Source organism: Hyaloscypha bicolor (assembly GCF_002865645.1).
Source record: "Hyaloscypha bicolor E unplaced genomic scaffold K444scaffold_10, whole genome shotgun sequence".
Classification (NCBI taxonomy): domain Eukaryota; kingdom Fungi; phylum Ascomycota; class Leotiomycetes; order Helotiales; family Hyaloscyphaceae; genus Hyaloscypha; species Hyaloscypha bicolor.
The window spans coordinates 687,186-706,723 of NW_020194512.1; the positions used below are offsets into that span (position 1 = coordinate 687,186).

At 25.2% G+C, this 19,538-nt stretch overlaps 1 protein-coding gene across 1 annotated transcript; it reads right to left on the reverse strand.

Annotated features, from left to right (window-relative positions):
- Positions 1-438: 438 nt before the first annotated feature.
- On the reverse strand, positions 439-1,749 carry K444DRAFT_605920 (uncharacterized protein). Its single transcript, XM_024878897.1, has one exon. It carries the CDS (start codon positions 1,379-1,381, stop codon positions 923-925), a length of 459 nt encoding a protein of 152 aa, XP_024743857.1. The 5' UTR covers positions 1,382-1,749; the 3' UTR covers positions 439-922.
- Between the last annotated feature and the right edge of the window lie 17,789 nt (positions 1,750-19,538).

Below are 19,538 nucleotides of genomic sequence, written 5' to 3' on the forward strand. Positions count from 1 at the left end.
GCTCAGCTGCAAGGCTGCAACCCCTGAGTTGAAAAGTTCTGGGTTAACTCTTATATTGTGTTACCCCAGGCTTGGCAAGAAACCAAAGTATCAGTTGGTGCCCTCATTGGCCAGAGGCGTGCGCGGGCGAAATTTGTATGTGAGAAAGTGGCCCTAGGGTGACAAGATGTAGGAGTTAAGAAACTGGGAACTTGACCCAATCGATGACTCAATGAACCGTGGACCAATTTCTACACTGGGCATTCTCCGCCTTGGATTCTACGCTGGCTCCTCTCTCCTGAGAGTACTGGGTCCTGGCCCTTTAGCAATCTCATAAAACTAGCCAGGCGTACGCCGGGGCGTCTTCTCACCGGCTCGGATCTACTGATTCTATTCTAAAGACCCTCGGCTGAATTCCATTCCTTCAAGTCAGCCTGCAGAGCCACTGATTCCTGACAGGGAAAGTTTGTGTTACAGTGTTGAATCGTTCGAAGGTTTGTTTCTGGGATATAAAAACTACTATAGCCACCTACGGCTCGCGCGTTCGATCCAGCATTCCTCCAGTTTCAACCTCAAGTACCTATACAGTTATATTCAACTTTTCCAGCCTTCTTTATCTTACAAGATGAGATCCATCCTCGTATCCTTTAGCATTCTCGCTCCTGCTCTGGGTAGCGTCATCTCGACCTGCGTAGCTGACAACTGCGCCGGCGCCGCGACAGGTACTGATAGCACACCCGATGTCACGTCTCGCCTGGCCGACTGCTCCAACTTTATGCAAGCGACAGTGACCCCTCGCGTGAGGTAAGTGGTGTAGTCCATCGCCCACCGACGTGACAGCGCTGTAGCAACGGCCCGCTAATGTTGCCCTGTAGCTACACCACTACTACCTATACCTCGACGGTATTCAACCCTCTGCCGCCTACCCTCCACAATCGCCAGGTCACCGTCTCCCCCACGGCGGCGCCGACGTACGCAAGTGCCTGCTCCAACGCTGCAGCGTACTCCTCAGCTTGCTCCTGCTGGGGTATTCCCCCCCAGCGTAACGACAGCGCCAGCAGCCACTGTGACAGTACAAGTAATCAAGTACATCAACCCGGATGCCGACGCTGGCTATGTCTGCAGCCACCCGGGCTCGTGTGGCAATTTCGACACGTACGACTGCCCCGGCGTCGAGTCGGGCACCTGCTTGTGCGGCACCACCCTCGACGGCGACGCCTACTGCTTCGCTTTGCCCGTGAAGTCGAACTGCTGGGACTTGCAGGAGTGCTCCGCCGACAGCCCCTGCCTCGACCTCGAGATGCTCTGCGTTGTCAACACGTGCTGTGGTGGCCCTGGGACTGGCCGGTGTCTTGATGCCATGTCGGGTGTTTGCCCCAACCCCGCCGCGGGGTTGCGCCATCGGGCGGCTGGCAAGGCGAGGGGAGGGGACTTGCCGTGCGGTGCATTCAAGAAGTGTTGAGGTTGTGGTTGTGTGGAGGGGAGATCCTTGATGATGTGTGTTTTATAGAGGGTTTTTGTACAGTACACCAATGTCCAGCAAGAGATGGGTCTAAGATGATATATGTCTGGTACATATATCAGATCGGTAATTTCCACATTCCTCCAACTTCAATGCTTGATCGTTGATAAAAGTCGTTCTAACGGCCATCCCTCCAAAGGATCACTCTCCTCGTAAGAAAATTTAACATCAAGGACCTCTGGAGATTTACCGTTGTGGTAGATCCAACTCAGAGCTTCATCAAGCACGAGACGTACCCGAATGGAGCGGGCACCAGGGAAAGAGGATATCCAGATCATCTCTCGGACTTCGAAAGGGAGCCCCGGGAACAGTTAAAAATGCCGCAAATCAGCCATCTCGAATTCGTACTCGCTCGTATACTTTGTCAAGTCGAGTTGCGGAAGGCGAGCGTTGGGGAGGTAAAAAAGGTGCGGGCGGAGAGCAGGTCGACGTTATCGACTGCGGGGCAAGCCGCGTCTTACGAGGAAAGGTCAAGCGGCCGCTAAAGCCATACTGCGCCTCAACAACCAGCCTCCATGCAAAACTTCTGCTGCTCTGAGCTCGCCTAGGAGAGGGTAACGAGGTAAGGACTAGGCTCCTTACAGAAACCAAGTAGTGTGCACAAACCAAGTGGTGTACAAACCCAAGTTCTGTAGATTAGCGAGCTGGGCCGTCAGGCTGATACGTTTTCGAGAAGGCTTTTTTGTTGCGATGTGCAACAAAGAGAAAGCTGGGACATTTTAAGCTTGGGCTAATTTACATCTGGAACGGGTGAACCAGCACGTATACTTGGTAGGAATCTGGGGTTCCCAGGGTCGTAGGAAGGGTGCCCTAGCCTAGATTCCGCCCTTGGGATAGTGCCTCCTGGCTAGCCGATTTGGACGCCTTGTGATTAAGCCTGAGATTAAGCCTGACCTGGCTCACGACATGCAACTCCACAGAGCTGAAAGTTTCGAAATCAATTCCTTATGCCTCAGAGATTCTTGTCCATGGAGGTGTTAGCGGGACGGACTTCGAATCTGCAACCCTACCCAAGCCTACACGCCAACTCTCGATCGCTCACTACCGCAAATTAGAAGTCCTACAGCTGCACCGGACCTCGAATCCCGAATCTCAGATATCTGGAATCCAATTACCAACATGGTTTGATGCGGAAGACATGGTTGGGTGCGGAAGACATGGTTTAACGCGGAAGAACGGTTGATGCGGAAGAATGGTTTGTGAGGAACGTCCAAAATTGCTGGACTGGCCGACAGAAGGATGAGGTCCTCATCAGATATTCGTCCCAGCAGATGCCCAGGGGCAAGTAGGCACATAGAGCTTGAGCTGCCGCCTGTCCACCTGCGTGAGGAAGCCTACTCACCTCTGCGCTGCACCATGGTCCAGCGCGTGCGTACTGCGGCATCAGTCCTGCTGCCTTCGAACTTTTTGAAGATCCACTTCCAAGGCTTGCCCTCCTTCTTCCATGCCACCAAGCACTGCTCGTCTACAGGATCCCATGGGATATTCACCCGCATATTCAAACCCTGGTTATCTTTACTCAAACACCCGTCATTATCGCTGCTGATATCAGGATCGCTGTTACTCAAATCACTACCGTCATCGCTGCTGGACGGCTTACTCCCCTGTAACGCAAGAGGTTGGGTATATATAGCTTTACTATATTGGGATCGGGAACGTATTGCATTCTTATAAGTACGGCCTGCCTTTGCGGTAGTCGATATAGCCTTGCCACTAAACGAGAGCCGGAATGGGATATACTGGCTGAAGCTAGTAATAAGGATAGAATATTACTCTATTAGCTTAATAGTAAAGTCGTTAATCTTCTCTATATGGCCGATACTTGTAATAAGTCGGCTAAGCTGGCCGAAAGAGACTTCTTGCTTGGTATTAATTACTACTATAAAGGAGTAGTAATCTGCAGAGTATAGACGGAATATAGCCTCGGCTAGTATTAGCAGAATGGCTCTAGATAATCGGTTAAGGTTACTATAGTCGGGCGGTATATCTATATCCGTAGTATATAATATAGAAGGTTAAGCCTGAAGACTAGGAACTATAGTAACTCTCGAAGCCTAATTAGGTAGGGAGTATGACTTGGGAGACTGCCTATAAGGCTTGAAGTATAATCTCTATTAGCCGGTAGATCTCTATTATAGATAGTATTTAAGCTTCTTATATATTAGGCTATCTTGAGATAAGAATAGCCGTTTCTGCTTTATATAATATGGTTTCTTATTATTCTTATCCGACTCAGTATTATTAAGCTTAATATTACTATTACTATTATATCTTGCCTTATTATAACTTGGCTCTAGTAGTAAATAAAGGTTAGGAAGTAATTGCCGTCTATTGGCTAGTCTTGAACTTCTACTAGCCCTCTTAGCCATTACTACTACTATTATAATATTTACCTCTTACTATATCCCGATATTCTTATTAATCTTCTACTTTATTTCTTGCTACTTTCTTGCCCTCTTATAAATAAAGAGACCATCGAGCATATAATTAACTAGCTTGTATTTGTCTATTATACTTTAACCAGTATAAAAACAACTCTCTTAACTAAGCTGGGTCTCTGGTAATACTCTATAGTAATATAGAGGCAGGCTCGAAAAGGGGCTTATAGCCTTGGAATTTGTACTAATACTATTATATAATGGCTTACTCGAGAGGTATAAAAAAGAGGTATGAAATAGAGAGTCTGGTATTAAAGCTTTTTATTTTGCAAGCCGCAAGTGTAGTACCGGCTCAGGGAAGTTATTAATATTATACTATCTATTAGAACTATAAGGAGGGGCCGGAGTTATTAAGTTAATAGCTGCCTCTAGGCTATTGAAAATTCTAGTACCTAGTACTATTATACTTTTAGTATAAAGACTATTATTATTAATATTAGTTTCGGAAATACTCGAGTTACTATTTTCTTATAAGATAATTAGATCTTTTATACTATATTAAAAAACCAGTTATTTATTTTATAATAATATAATAGATATATTTATCTAAACTCTTATTTGAGTTATTACCTAATACTAATTTATTATTATTAAAAAAGCCGCTTCTTTCTTTTATTATTATATTACTAATTTCGAAGGCTATATTATCCGGATATTAATTCTTTATTATAAAGCCCTCTATTTATAATATAATATATAAGATGTTTTTAATAATAGAAAGATTATTATTATTATTACTATTATTATAAATAATACTCGTTTTTATTTAGATTTCTATAAGTTAATTATTATTACTAGAAAATAAATATATCTTAATCTTAAAATATATTTCGAATTTCAGGCTTATTACCTCTATTATTAGCTACTATTACTATTATTATTATTATTATTACTAGTAGTAGTATATTAAATATATATTATTCGGTTTAATATATTAGAGCTTATTAAAGATATTAATTTATTTTAGGGCCTTTTTATAGTAAATTATTATACTTTTGAAATATAAAGAAATTAGCTTATAAATATATTCTAATTTAATAAAAATAGCTATTTTAAATAATTAGAAATAATTAGAAGTATTCGAGAAGTTCTTAGCTAGCTATTAATTATATAACTAGACTATAAAATAATAGTAAAAATAAGGAAATTAAAGAATTTATATAGATTTCTTATATTATTCTTATATAACTAGAATATATTTTATAGCTTATATTATATTATATTTTTTTTCTAATATTATTTCTATAAAAAAAGCCTTATTATTAATATTATTTCTCTTATATAAAAAGATCTATTATAATTATAAAGCTCTATTATTATTAATTTTATACTTTTATATTAAAATATATTTATTTATAATTATTATTTCTATTATATTATATATTTTAATTAACTAATCTTAGTATTATCTCTTAATTATTAATAAGGCTATAAAAAGCTAAATAGAAAAAAGTAATAATTATTATATAAAAAAAGAATTTATAACTTTAAATATTACTTATTTATTTATTTAAAGGCTTTAGGTAAACTAGTAAATTAGTATATTCTAGATCTTTTCTATTATTTAATATTTTAACTACTAATTCTATAGCTAATATAGTTTAATTAGTAGATTTCTTTAAGAAATATATATAATAAATTCTTATATAAATTCTACTGTTTTAAATTAGCTCTAAATTATATAATTAAAACAAATATAATATATATTATAATAAGAAAGAAAGTTATTAGAATACTTCTAATATATTATTTACTTATAGTATCTAAAATATAGCTAGATAAAAAACAGATTATATTATTTTAAGATATTTCTATAACTAGCTATTATATTATAATAAAAATATATATTATTTATAATATTCCAATTTCCGGAATATATTATAATAAAAGGAAATAATAATATAATAATAAAGCAGATTATAAGAAATCTAAATACTATTAAGCTTGTAATTTAGTTAATATAAAGCGGATATATAAGGGGATTTATATTATAGCTATTTAGTAATATTAAGGCTAGAGGAGGCAATTACGAATTCTAGTTAAAGCTATTTTATATATTACTAGTATAGTCTTTTTAGTTATAATATAGCTAATTAGAGGAGTCTAGTAAAAATAAATAAGATTCTAGATAGAAGGGCCGAATATATATAAAGAATAAATACCGAGTATTATAAGGTAAAGGTTATTAGGTTTATTAAAAAAATAAAAAAAAGGAAAAGAAGTAAGTAATAGAAGTTACGAGATTTTTATATTCTATAAAAGTAATAGCTAGCTCTAGCCTATATATATATTTTATCTAATATAGGAATTATAATTTCTATATATATAGACTTATTATCTAGTTATTTATTATTATTATTTTCTTTTTAATAATAGCTTATAATATAATTTAGCTATTTGTAATTATTATAATTATTATTTTATATATTTATAATTCGAATATATTAAAAGAAAATAATATTATTAAATTTTATATAATATAAGAAATAGCTATTATATTAATTTCTTTTTATTAAATAAGAAAAGTATTAATATAGAACTATTATTATATAAGGATTTAATTAATTATAATATAATTTAAATTAATAATTATATTTTAATTAGAAAAAATAAAGATTTATTATTATTAATTATTATAATATTATATAATAAAAAATAAAGTATTATATTAAAGAAAGTAAATTATTAGTTTATAATATCTACTATTTATTAGTCTTAAAAAAGACTAATTTATATTAAAATTAGAAATATTACTAGTATTAAAAATAATAAAAGAAATAAACTTTTAAAAATATTAGTTATTATATAATAAATAGAATTAAGAATTAAAGACTTATTACTAATTTGAGTTTATAGAATTAGAATTAGAAGTAAGAGGCTATATAGAGAAATTACTACTAGAAATAGAAGGCTATATAAAGTAATTATTATTAGAAATTAGATTATTTAATATATTACTATTATATAATTAATATAATTATAAGAAATAGAAAAAAATAAAAGGTTCTTATATAAATAATAATAATATTAATAAAGGAAAAAGAAAGAAATTAAAGCAAGAAAAATAGCCTTTAAATAAAAGTTATAATTTAGAAATTTAGAAAATTTAAATAGTATCTAAAAGGTTTTTTAATTATATAAAAGTTTTAAAACATATATATTTCTTTTAAATTAGCTAATTTTAAAAAAGATTTATAAGATTCTAGTTCTTTTCTAATATTTTAAATACTTTCTAATTTCTATTATTTCTATTTTAGTTTATTATATAATATATTTCTAAAAAGATTCTTTCTTATTTATTATTTATTAAAGAAATTAAAAGAATATTAATAGCTATAAATAAAAGCCTTAGCTAGTATTTCTTTTATATATTCTAGCTTTATTAAGCTAGGGCCCTTTATTTATTAATATTATATAATTAAATAAAAATTTAAATATAAATAGCTTTTAAAATAGCTTTTTATAATATAAGAAAGAAATAATTTAATTTCTATAATATTTCTAAAGTTTCTTTATATTTATAAAAGCTAGAATTATATATTTCTTTATCTAATTAGCTCTAATACATTATATATAAAAGCCTAAATTAAAAATTAAGGCTATAATATAAAAAAAAGAAATTAGTTCTAGTATAATATTTATTAAATATAATATATATAATATTAAGCTATATAAAAAACTCTTTTTTTATTAAATTTGGCCTATATTATATCTAGTCTATATTATATTTAGCTAAGCTTATATAAAAAGAAAAGAAAAAAAAAGAAAAAAAAGATTTATAATTATTTTTTAAAAATATTTAATTAAAATATTTATTATAAAAAATATATAATTAATAGAAATAGTATTTCCGTTTATAAAAACAATAGTTTATATAAAAATAATAATAAAAATTCTAGTTATATAAAGCTTTTTCTAGTTTTTATAAAACAGAAAATTCTTTATAAAATTCTTTTTATAATACTAATACTAATAGTATTTATTTATATATTTTATTTCTTTAATAAAAATAAAAAATATTTTATATTAATTATTCTATTTTATATAACTATTTATTAGAATTATTCTTTTTATGAATTCTATTTATTTTTATTATTACTAATCTTTTAAATCTATTTCTATTATTTATATAATTCAAATTCTTCTATTTTAATTAATTTAAAAAATAAAAAAGCTTATATTATAAAATTAATAATATAGCTAATATAGCAAATTTGTATTTATTATATATTTTATTTAATATTAAGCTCCTATTTTTAATATACTTGAATTATTTTATAAAGAGTTCTATTAGTTCTAATATTATTACTTATAATAGCTTTAAGCTTTTATATAATACTATAGTTTTCCAAAATTAGAAAAAGAACTAAGAATTACTTTTTTCCTAAATAATTATAAACTAGTTTAAAAATAAAAAGAACCTTTTAATACTTAAATTTATATAAAGTAAAATAGATATATATAGCTAAAAAAAAAAAGAAAATAATTTAGAAAAGTTCAAATATTTAAGGAAATATAAATATATAAAATTACTAATCAGAGAACTTATTATATAATATTTTTATATAAAATTCAGGATTCTTTAACTTTAATAAAAATAATAAAATAAGATATAGGAAATATATTTTTATAAGCTTTATTTAAAAGCTAGTAAAATATATAGAATTCTAGCTATTTTATTATATTATAAAAAAGGTTTTATATAATAATAAAAGTAATTAAGGCTTTTATAAGAACTCTTTAATTAATTTACTATTTAAGAACTTATAAACTAAATTCTTCTATATTTCTAAGTTCTTGAATTTAATAAATAACTTTCTTCTGATTTTTGGAATTAATAGACTGAAAAGTAATAAATAAATAATATCTTAGAATATGTTTTTTAAGGTTCTCTATAGTAATAGTATTATATAATAATAAGAAAAAATCTAATTAATAATATAAATAATAAAATAAAGCTTTATTTTTAAATTAGAAAAGTTTTCTTTAAATAATTTATAGAAATATTATTATTATAAATAATATAAAAGAATAGTCTAGTTTAATTAAAGAAAATATTTTAAAAATATATTTAAAATAAATTAATTATATAAATAAATAAAAAGTAAAAAAGAAAGCTATAATAAAGGAACTAGTAATAGATTTACTTATTTTTATTATTTTGAAATAATTAAAATATTCTATTACTAATATTATCTAATATTTATTAATATTAATTAAAATATTATTAAATCTACTATTTAGGATAAAAAAGTAATAAATAACTAATATATTTATAAATAAAAACATATTTTTCTAATCTAAATTAGGTTCTTTTATTAATATGAATTATATTTTATTAAATAAAGAAATAATAATTAGTTTTTATTTTTTATTTTCTTTATTTTTTATTTTCTTTATTTTTTATTTTCTTTATTTATAATTAGAGAAATTGTAATAGCAGAAATAAAGTAATAAAATAAGGCTTAAAGATTAATAATTTCCTATATCTTGAGAATTTAAAGCTAAGGAGGAGGAGTGAGGTGTATTAGTAGATAAGTAGATATAGCCAAGACTACTAAAATGCCGAGCTTTGAAAGCGAGCTTGGTTTGAACTATAACTTGGAACCTTAGCTAAAACTAACTCCTTTAGCTAAAACTATATTTATATTAATTATATAATACTAGCTATTATAGAAATCAAGTATTTTATTAAAGAAAATCCAAGCCTAGTAAAATATATCTAAAAACGTAACTTTTTATTATATATTTGACTTTTTTTATTATAATTAACATTTTATATTTTATTTAATATATCCGGAATTTCTTTTATTAATTCGTTTTATATTAGATAATTCTTTTTTAATTATTACTATTATTTATATAAAATCAAGTCTAATTATAATTAAGGTTTTAATATTATATATTTTTGGGCTATAGAGATTGCTTTAAAAACCTTAGTTTTATTTACTAGAATATATTATATTAAGAAAAAGATATTAAGAAAGATAATATTATAATCTTAAAATAAAAGCGAAATATAAATAAAATATATAATTTATATAATAGAAATAGTAAAATTCTAAATAAAATATATAAAAAAGTAATTAAATAATACTATTATAAATAATAAAAATAAAAATTTAAAATAATATATAATATAATATCTTTAGCTATTACTTTATTTTATTTTATATATTTTTAGCTTTTTTATTCTAAATTTAATTAATTATTATTAGAAATAGAATTCTTTCTAATAACCTTTTTTAAAATAATAATTTATTAGCTAATTTTATAATTATAAAACTTTTTATATAATTAAAATAAAGCTAATTACCTATATATAATTTTATTTATATATTAAAATAGAAATAAAATAATACTTTAATAATAATAATAATATTTTTTATAAATATAAAATTGTAAAAGCTAAAAATATTATTAATATAAATAAATTAAAAGCTCGAATTAGATATTTTAATAAGAAATATATTATAATACTATTAGATATTAAAAAGATATATATAATAAGCCCTAAAAATTAAAGGTTTATAACTATTAGTAAAGCTATTTGAGTAAATAAAAGTAAATTTTTTTCTTTTTCTTTTTCTATTATTATTTCTAAATAGAGAATTATAGAAAATTATATTATATTAAAACTTATTAAATAAAAGAAAATGCTATTTATAAGGTATATAATATAGTAAAATATTATATAAATAGTTAAAATAAGAAGCGAAATATAAAATGAAATATATAATAAAATATAAAAATATAATTAATTTCAAAAACTAGTTCTTATTAAAAAACTAATTAATATCTGTTTCTTAAACTTATATATCTTTATATATATTATTTAGTATTTTATTAGATATATAAAAGTACTAATTCTAATTAGAGAATATAATTTCATATAAGTATTAATCTAATTGGATTACTAAATCTAGCTAGATAATTACTATTAATATTAACTAATTATACTAATAATAAAATAGCTCTATTATATTTTAATTATTTAATATAATATTTTTATATAAAATTAAATAAGCTATAAAAATACTTTTTTTTAATAGTTATAAGTTTTATAAAATAGGTAAATTCTAATTAAAAGCAAGATTTAATAATATTTATTTATTTTATTACTTATTTTATTTAATATATATTTTATAATTTCTTAATATTAGTATCTTTTATTTCTAGAAATACTATTCTAAGCTTATAATTTAATTTATATTTAGAGGCCTCGATTTTAAGTATTTTATTACTTTTCTTTTAGAAATTTAATCTCTATTTATTAATAAATCTTTTAGTAAATAACCAGATAGCAAGCCTGTATACAGAAACCGCAACTACCGCATCGGGCAAGGCATATATACAGGCCCGCCGCCGCTTTTGCGGGATATAAAAATCTCGCAATTCTATTACTCGCTCCTATTCCTTCTTCCTTTCTTTCTAATAATACCTAATAGCCCCTCTACCTCCGTAACCTTTATACGCATTTGGCCCTTCTGCCTAGAATCCGACCCCTTCCCACAAGGCTCCCCTGATCGGTTATGCCGCAGCTAAGGAAAGGAAGACCGTACCCAGCGAGATACAGGGCAGGTTCGACCAGAATCCGTAATCGCCCCCTATAGCTTTAATACTGCCGAGTAGCTATAATACCGATCCCCCTTATAGGCACGCCTCGCATTAGCCGAGTTACAAGCTCAGTAGCATCCAGATCCTCTTGTAATCTGCCGAGCCGTTGCACTATTACTGCCCCCTACTATAGTACGCTCCGGAGCCTAAGAGGCCATATATATGGTCTGTTCTTATTATAGTATAACAGCTAGTTACAGAAATTCCTTATAATAATACGGCCTGGCTTCTGCCTAACTAAGCCCCAGGTACTATAGGTGAATAATATATTGGGAGCTTCCTAGTAAGTTTCCCTACTACTATAGTATATATCGCATTCGTCTTGCTTGTATAGCCCTGGGCTGATTTAAGGCGGCAGGATTATATGAGACTCTTATTTCTTGAATAATTTGCTAATTGGACTATACTAGCTACAGGATTAGTAGCTGAGATGCCGGATAATAGGAAGGACCTGGAATATACTAGTTTGCCTAAAGCCTTCAGATAAGCAGAGAAGGAAATATCCGAAGTCATATACCGCCTCCTTATATAATAATTATTACTTCTTCCTACTTAGCTTTTCACGGCCTTGCCAATGATCGAGAGATAATATTGAGATCGGCCAATTATAGTATCTAGTAAAGTAGGGATAATAGCTGCAAATAGATATATTCTGATATAAGAATATAGGATTAGTAGTATTAGAGCCTTATAGCTAGAGCGAATCTCTCTATATGAGAGGGGTTGCATTAATACCGAGGCAGTTTTTTATAGAGAGGGTATTAGAAAGGGGGAAGCCTGGTATAGTATAGTATAGTACGGCAGGCTATAGAATATATTCCGGTTCTATAAGGGCAGTACGAGAAGCCTACTTAAATCCTTTGATTTTCCCGTTTCTGCTATCTTTCTATAGCCTAGTATAGGAGGGAAACTTTAATAAGACAAAAACCCACATAAAGTATACCAGAGTGCAAAATGTAACTTGATAGTAAAATAATAAATTAAAATAATAAATTAAAAGCATAAATAGTAAAGTATAAATAGTATATAGTATATAAAAGCTTAATTAATTAAATACTTATAAAGAATTAATCTCTGAGTCTATAGAAAAACCAGTTCTCTTATATAATTTCTGCAAGTTACATATAAAAGGCGGCAGCCTTTACTATATAACCTAAACCTCAAAATCGCCAAAATAATATAATTTTTAATAAGTATAGCCTACTATACTATATCTGACCCCCTATTTATTTATACTTATTCCCTAAGTACCAAAAATAATAGAAAAATCTTACTTAAAGTCCGAAATAATAAAATATTTAGAATCGTCCTTTATTAGTTAATCTAATTTCTTCTCTATATATCTAAAATAAGACTTATTGCCCTTAAATAGTCTTATTTCGTATTCCCGAACTTGCTTAAAGGTAATCCGAACCCGCTTAGCCATATTCTTATACTAAATCCAATATAGTTCTCTATATTAATTAGTATCTGCCTTTAACTATTACTTAATTTCTGCCTTTATTACTAGGTATTAAGGAGGCTTATTATAGTAAATTATATTATAAATTATATTAATATACTTTAAATAGATAGCTCTTTCGAATTTTATATTATTTACTATATTCTTAAATTAACCTTTAATAGGAGGAGAAAGCTTTAGGTAAGAAGCTTTAATAACCTTATAAGAGACTCTATTTTCGTATATTTTATTTTTAATAATAACTAGACTTATTAGAATTATAGTAAAAGGCCTATTAAATAGTAAATTATTATTAAGCTATCTTTTAACTTATATATTATCCGAGAATTAATACTTTCCTATAATTCCAGACTTATAGATTACCTAACTAAAGGTATTTATTTATCTAGTTATATAAATTATACTCGGAATCTTTCTTTCTATTATCTTTAGTAAATACTTACTTAATTCCTTAGCTACTTCTGGCTTAAATTTATTAGAAATAAAGAAGTAATTAATATTTTTAAAGAACTTCTTACTAAAGGTAATAGCCTTTTTATAGTCTATAAGAAAAATATAGCTAATATTCCAATATTTTTTACTAAGATAGAATTTACTACTTAAAGCTTTAGTAATAGCCAGATCTTTAATATTGTCTTTATACTAATTATAATTAATATTTCTAGAAGTAAATTATTAAACTAGCTAAGAATAAATAACTAGGTAAATAGGATACTTACTTAATATCTCGTAAAATCCGAGTTATATTAATAGATCTGCTATTAAGAGTTAAGAGGCTAAAATAAAGTAGCTATTACTAAGATCTTTATATATTAATATATTATCTTTTCGGAAATAAAACTATAGTATCTCTATTTCCTTTATTAAAAGTTCTTAAATATTAAGCTTCTTAATTCATTTCAGGTAATTCTTTTTATAAATATAGCTATTTATATCCAAATTAGTAATACTAGACTCAGAAATAGAGATTATAGTATTAAATTAGAGCTATAGATTAGGGTAAAATTAATTGGAAATATGATATTTATATTTATATTTCTTAATTTCCTGACTCTTAAAAAAGAAATCCTGTATTTTCTTATTTACTCAAGTAATAGAAATATACTTCTTATCTTTAGTAACTTTATAGATCTTAGTAACTACTTTTAAAGTATTCTTGATTTCTTATATACTAATAGAAAAAGTATTAATAAGTTACTAAGTATATATTATATAGAGAGCTTTAAGGAATCTATTATTAATCTTATAATATTCTCGCTTATAAATAGGTCCCATAATACTACTATATACCTCTTTAAAAGTATATTTATCCTACTAAGCAAGTATTAATTTCTATTTAGTTAATATCTTATAGATATACTAAATACCTTTATTAAGTTCTCTAGACTTAATATTTCTAGTCTTTTACTTCTTGGTTCTAGATATAATTAAGGGAGTCTTTTTAGATAATGTCTTTCTTTTTAGTATAGAAGATTCTCTTTCGCTTTCTTCTATTTTACTAATTTTATACTTAGTTTAGTACTCAGATCTCTATTATTTATTAGGAGTCTTAGGCTTAGCTTATTCCCTATTCTTATCAGGTTTTTCTTATCTAGTTATACTAGTTTTACTAGTCTTACTAGTTCTACTAGCTTTACTAGTAGCTTTCTTACTAGGTTTTATTAAATTAGTTCTATTTTTCTTAGCTAGATCTAATTAAATTAAAGCTAAAATTATAATAGGGGCCTATTATTTAAGCTTATCTCAGAAAGCAGGAAAAGGCTTATTATTATAAGCTCTCTTAATTAGAATTCCGGAAGTATTAAAGGTATATTATCTAGTCTTGAGATTATTAGCTAATAGTAGTTTAAACTCTAATTCTCTAGGTTCCAAAATAGCTTTAATATACTTAAGTACTTTAGTAATATCTAATTTAGTAAATATACTAGTATTCTAATATTTCTTATTCTTTATATATTCTAAAATAGGTTTATTAATTAATAAAATAGCTTTATATACTAAAGCTTTTATCTTAAAAAGAAAGTATAACTTCTTATAAATATTTTTACTAAGGTTATTATAAATATTATTAATATATTAGTTAAAAGCTTTATTATATAGTATAATTTCATTCTAACTCTTAGTTTCTAGACTATTTACTATAGTCTTAATCTTATTAAGCTTCTCTTATTTGCCTTTAGAAATGCCTTTAATAATATTCTCGAATTCTCTATTATTAGCTTAGTAATTCTTTAGTTCTTTCTTAGTGAATTCTAGTCTAGTTCCGTTTCTAATAAAGGTTTTTTACTTCAAGAGCTTATTATATATACTATTTAGTTTATCTAGGATATTTATATTAAATTCAGTAATTATAGTTATCTTTTCTAGTATTAGTAGGCCTTCTATAACTACTCAAACTTCTTTAATACTCTGAATTTTAATACTATTAATCTATAGGCTTTTAATAATACTATAGCTTATAAGAACTAGTTACTATACTTTACTAACTTAAGGAATCTATTCTTTGGCTATCTTATTATTCTTGAAAATATTATAAAGATATTATTAGTATAATAGTTATTAGTTATAGAATTAAAGGTTCTCGAGATTATAAGGATTTCTTTTAAATATATTCTAAAATAAAGAATAAATTAGAATAAACTTAAATTATATAAAGGTATTATATATATTCGAGTTTTTTCTTTTTTTCTAATAAGAAAATAAAACTAAAATAATAATATATATAATAGGGAAAGTAAATATAATAATTAGATATATTTAAAGTAATATAGTTATAAATTGGAAATAATTATAGAAAATAAAATATGGAATTAGACTTTTATTATAGAAAAGAATATAAATATATATATCTAAAAAAAATATAATCTAGGAAATAATTAAAGTAGATTAAATTAAATAGTAATAATAGAAAAATAAAAAAGTAATATAATAGAAATATAAATATAATAGTAGTATTTAAAGTATTAAAATATAGAAAGAAATAATAAAAAATTTATAATATAAGTATATTCCAATTTCCTATTTATTTAGAAATATTTCTATTAATTTAAAAAATAATATAAAAAAAAGGAAATAATATAGGAAATATATAAAAAATAAGATATATAAATATACTAAAGATATTAGGAAAATATAAAATAAGTATTAATAGAAAAGAAATCAGGATAATAGAATTAAGAAATAACTTAGAATAAGATATTACTTCTTCTAAAACTAATCCGTATCTCTTCCGAAAGCTAATTATATTTATTTAGTATTTATTAAAGTCGACTTTATATAGTATAAAACTATTTAGTTAGTTAGAACTTTAAAGTAATATTTATATTTATAAAAGTAATATTAAATACTTTAGAGTTTATAGAAAAAAGAACTATAAGATAATATAAATAGGGTTTATAGTACTATTATTAAGTTTGAAATAATTAATATTAAAATTAATATAGAATATAAAAAAATCAGGTATTTTGAATTTATATTAAGAATATAGTATTAAAGATATTTTCTTAATTATTTAGATAATATTTAATAATAAGAAATAAATTAATAACAAGAATTAGTAAATTATATTAGCTTTTTAAAAAAGTAATTAGTTCTTAGTAATAAAATAGTATCTTAATTAAGAAATAGATTTTATATAAGAGAAGTTTTCTTTATATAGAAATAAGAATATATAATATACTAACTAAGCCTTAGTATATACTTTTAAAGCAGCTATAAATATATAGGAAAGAAGGTAAATTCCTTAATTCGAGGTAAGCTAGATATAAAATAGGCTTTAAATAAATAGATCTAGTTTATCTAATATCTAAAAAATTTCTAGAATTATATATTATTAAATATCTTTGGGAATAATTATTAGGTTTAATAAAATTTCTTTTTTCTTTTATAAGACTTCTAGTTCGACTATTTTATTTATATATAACTTCTAATTAGGAAGTTTATTTAGATATTATAAAGAAACTTATAATAGTAATTTAAGTTAAAATAGAGATTTATAAATATTATAGTCGAGCTTTAGACTAGTATAAACTATAAGAATAGCTTATTAAAAAGGTAAATAAAGCTTCTAAAAGATTTCTAGCTTAGTAAGAAATATATAAAAAGGCTTCTTTCCTTATTCTCTTCTTTTCTTATCTCTAAATATAATTATTATTTATATATTATAGTTCGGAATTAAGAGTTTATAAGGTAATTTGTTAATTCTCTATTTATTTTTATACTAAAATAAATATTTTGTATTTAATTCTCAAGATCTAGTAATAGAATTTTATATATTAAGAATACTATCTAGTAATAATATTTAAATAATAATAAGAAATAAGTAATAGTAAAGCTTATCTGATTTCTAGAATAGTAATCTAATAATAATATTTTCTAAAGATTATAAATAATAGTTAAAAAGAAAAAATTAAAGAATATATAAAGAATTAAAAATAATAAACTTTATTTCAGATTAAGAAAAATTCCTATTATTAGATACTTCTTTCTAGTTTTTTATAAAAAAGATATACTTTATTCTTTCTAATTCTAGTAACTCTAAAATATATATAATAATACTAGTAGCTTTCTTAATCTCCTAAATACTATTTTATTTATAATATTCTATAACTATTTCCTTTTCTAGTTCTATATTTATCTTAAAACATTTATTTATAAATATATATTTATTATTAACTTTATTTTTAGGGAAATACTAGAATCTATTTCTTTTAATAAACTATTTAAATTAATTTCTAGTATATATTTTTCGGAGTATAGTACTATTAAGCTCTTCTAGTATATAGTATCTTTTTAGTTAATCTATATACCTTATTTTATATAGACCAAGCTAGTAGTATAGTAATTTTATATTCCTTAACTTATCTTAATTTATTAATTTAATATTATATATAAGAACTAGATTCTTTTCAGAAATTAGTTTTAAATAAATCTAGTAAATAATATTAAATTACTTTTTTCTCTTTTAGTATTATCTATTCTTTTTTATTCTAGCTTCTTTAATATTTTTATTTCTTATTTATATTTACTTTATATATATTTCCAGAGGTATTTTTCTATTATAAACCTTATTCTATTTAAATATTCTCTAGGTTAGAAAATATATTTCTATGGGTAATATAGCTTTCCTATTATAGACTATATAAAGAGAAGTAAATTCAGTTAGTTTATATATAGTAATTCGGTTAATAAATAGAATATATAGTAGTAAATCTACCTAAGGCTTCTTTCTATCTATTATAAATATAATAAGTATTTAAATAATTAGTTAATACTTTCTTTTAATTATACTATTTCTTTTAGAATTATAGGCCAAAATAATAATTCTATTAATTTCTAGCTTATTAAGTTCCTAAATTACTATTTCTTTAAATTCTAATCTACTATTTACTTTAAGCTATCTAAATAAACTATACCTATAAATAATTTCTTTCTAAATAAACTTAGTAATCTTTTTACTAGTTAGGTTCTTTAAAAGTCTAGCTTTAACCTATCCTAAGAAATTATTTCTAGTAATAACTAATAAGTTATATTTTTTATAGTCTAGTAATTTAATTATATTAATTTTAAGGTAATAGAAAAGAAATATAGCTTTTATTAAATATAGAGCTTTTTCTTATTCTCTTTTACTCTTATACTAATAAATATTATAAGTACTAATATACTTCTATATATAGTTATAGTAACTTTTCTAGTAATAGTAGCTAGCTACTAGGTAAAAGGTATTCTTTTTTCTAATATATCTAATCTTATTATATAGCTCTTTAATAATAATCTCTCTTTATTTTTAATTATTAATAATAAGTTAAAATAAGTATACTTTAGATATAACTCTCTAGAATAATTAATCTCTTATATTATAATTTAAAGCTTCTTTATTTAATTTTTAAAACTTGATTCTAGATATTTCTTCTAGTATAGAAAGTATTATAAAATATTATATAATATCCTAATATTATTTGAAATAGCTATTATCTAAGAAATCTAGTAAAATAGTCGGGTTATTAAATAAAATATATAAGTTAGTATTATTATTTACTATTTTACTAGAGGTTATATATAAAAGGCTATAGCTTTTATTATATAACTTCCGGGTTTTATTATTTTTTAATATTACTAATTTGCTTCTAGATATAGTAAGGCTTTAATTATTAATCTCTAGTAACTAAATACTATTATTCAAATATCTAGTAAAAGTCTTAGGAATCTGTTTTTTTAAAATAATATTATATAACTAAACCGGAACTATTTTCTTTAACTAAACTTCCTATCTAATAAGTACTATTCTAATAGTATTAAGTATTATTACTAACTATTTATTAATATTCTTATTATTTTTAATATTACCTTTTTATTATAGGTATCTTAATAATTTATTAGTAATAATATACTTGGTTCCTTTAATATACTTGATTTTAAAATCAAATAATTAAATCTATACTAGTTAGTAAGTAAGTAGAGTTTTAGGAAAATTTATAGCTATTTTACTTAGCTATATAACGAGTATATTAGTATCTAGTTT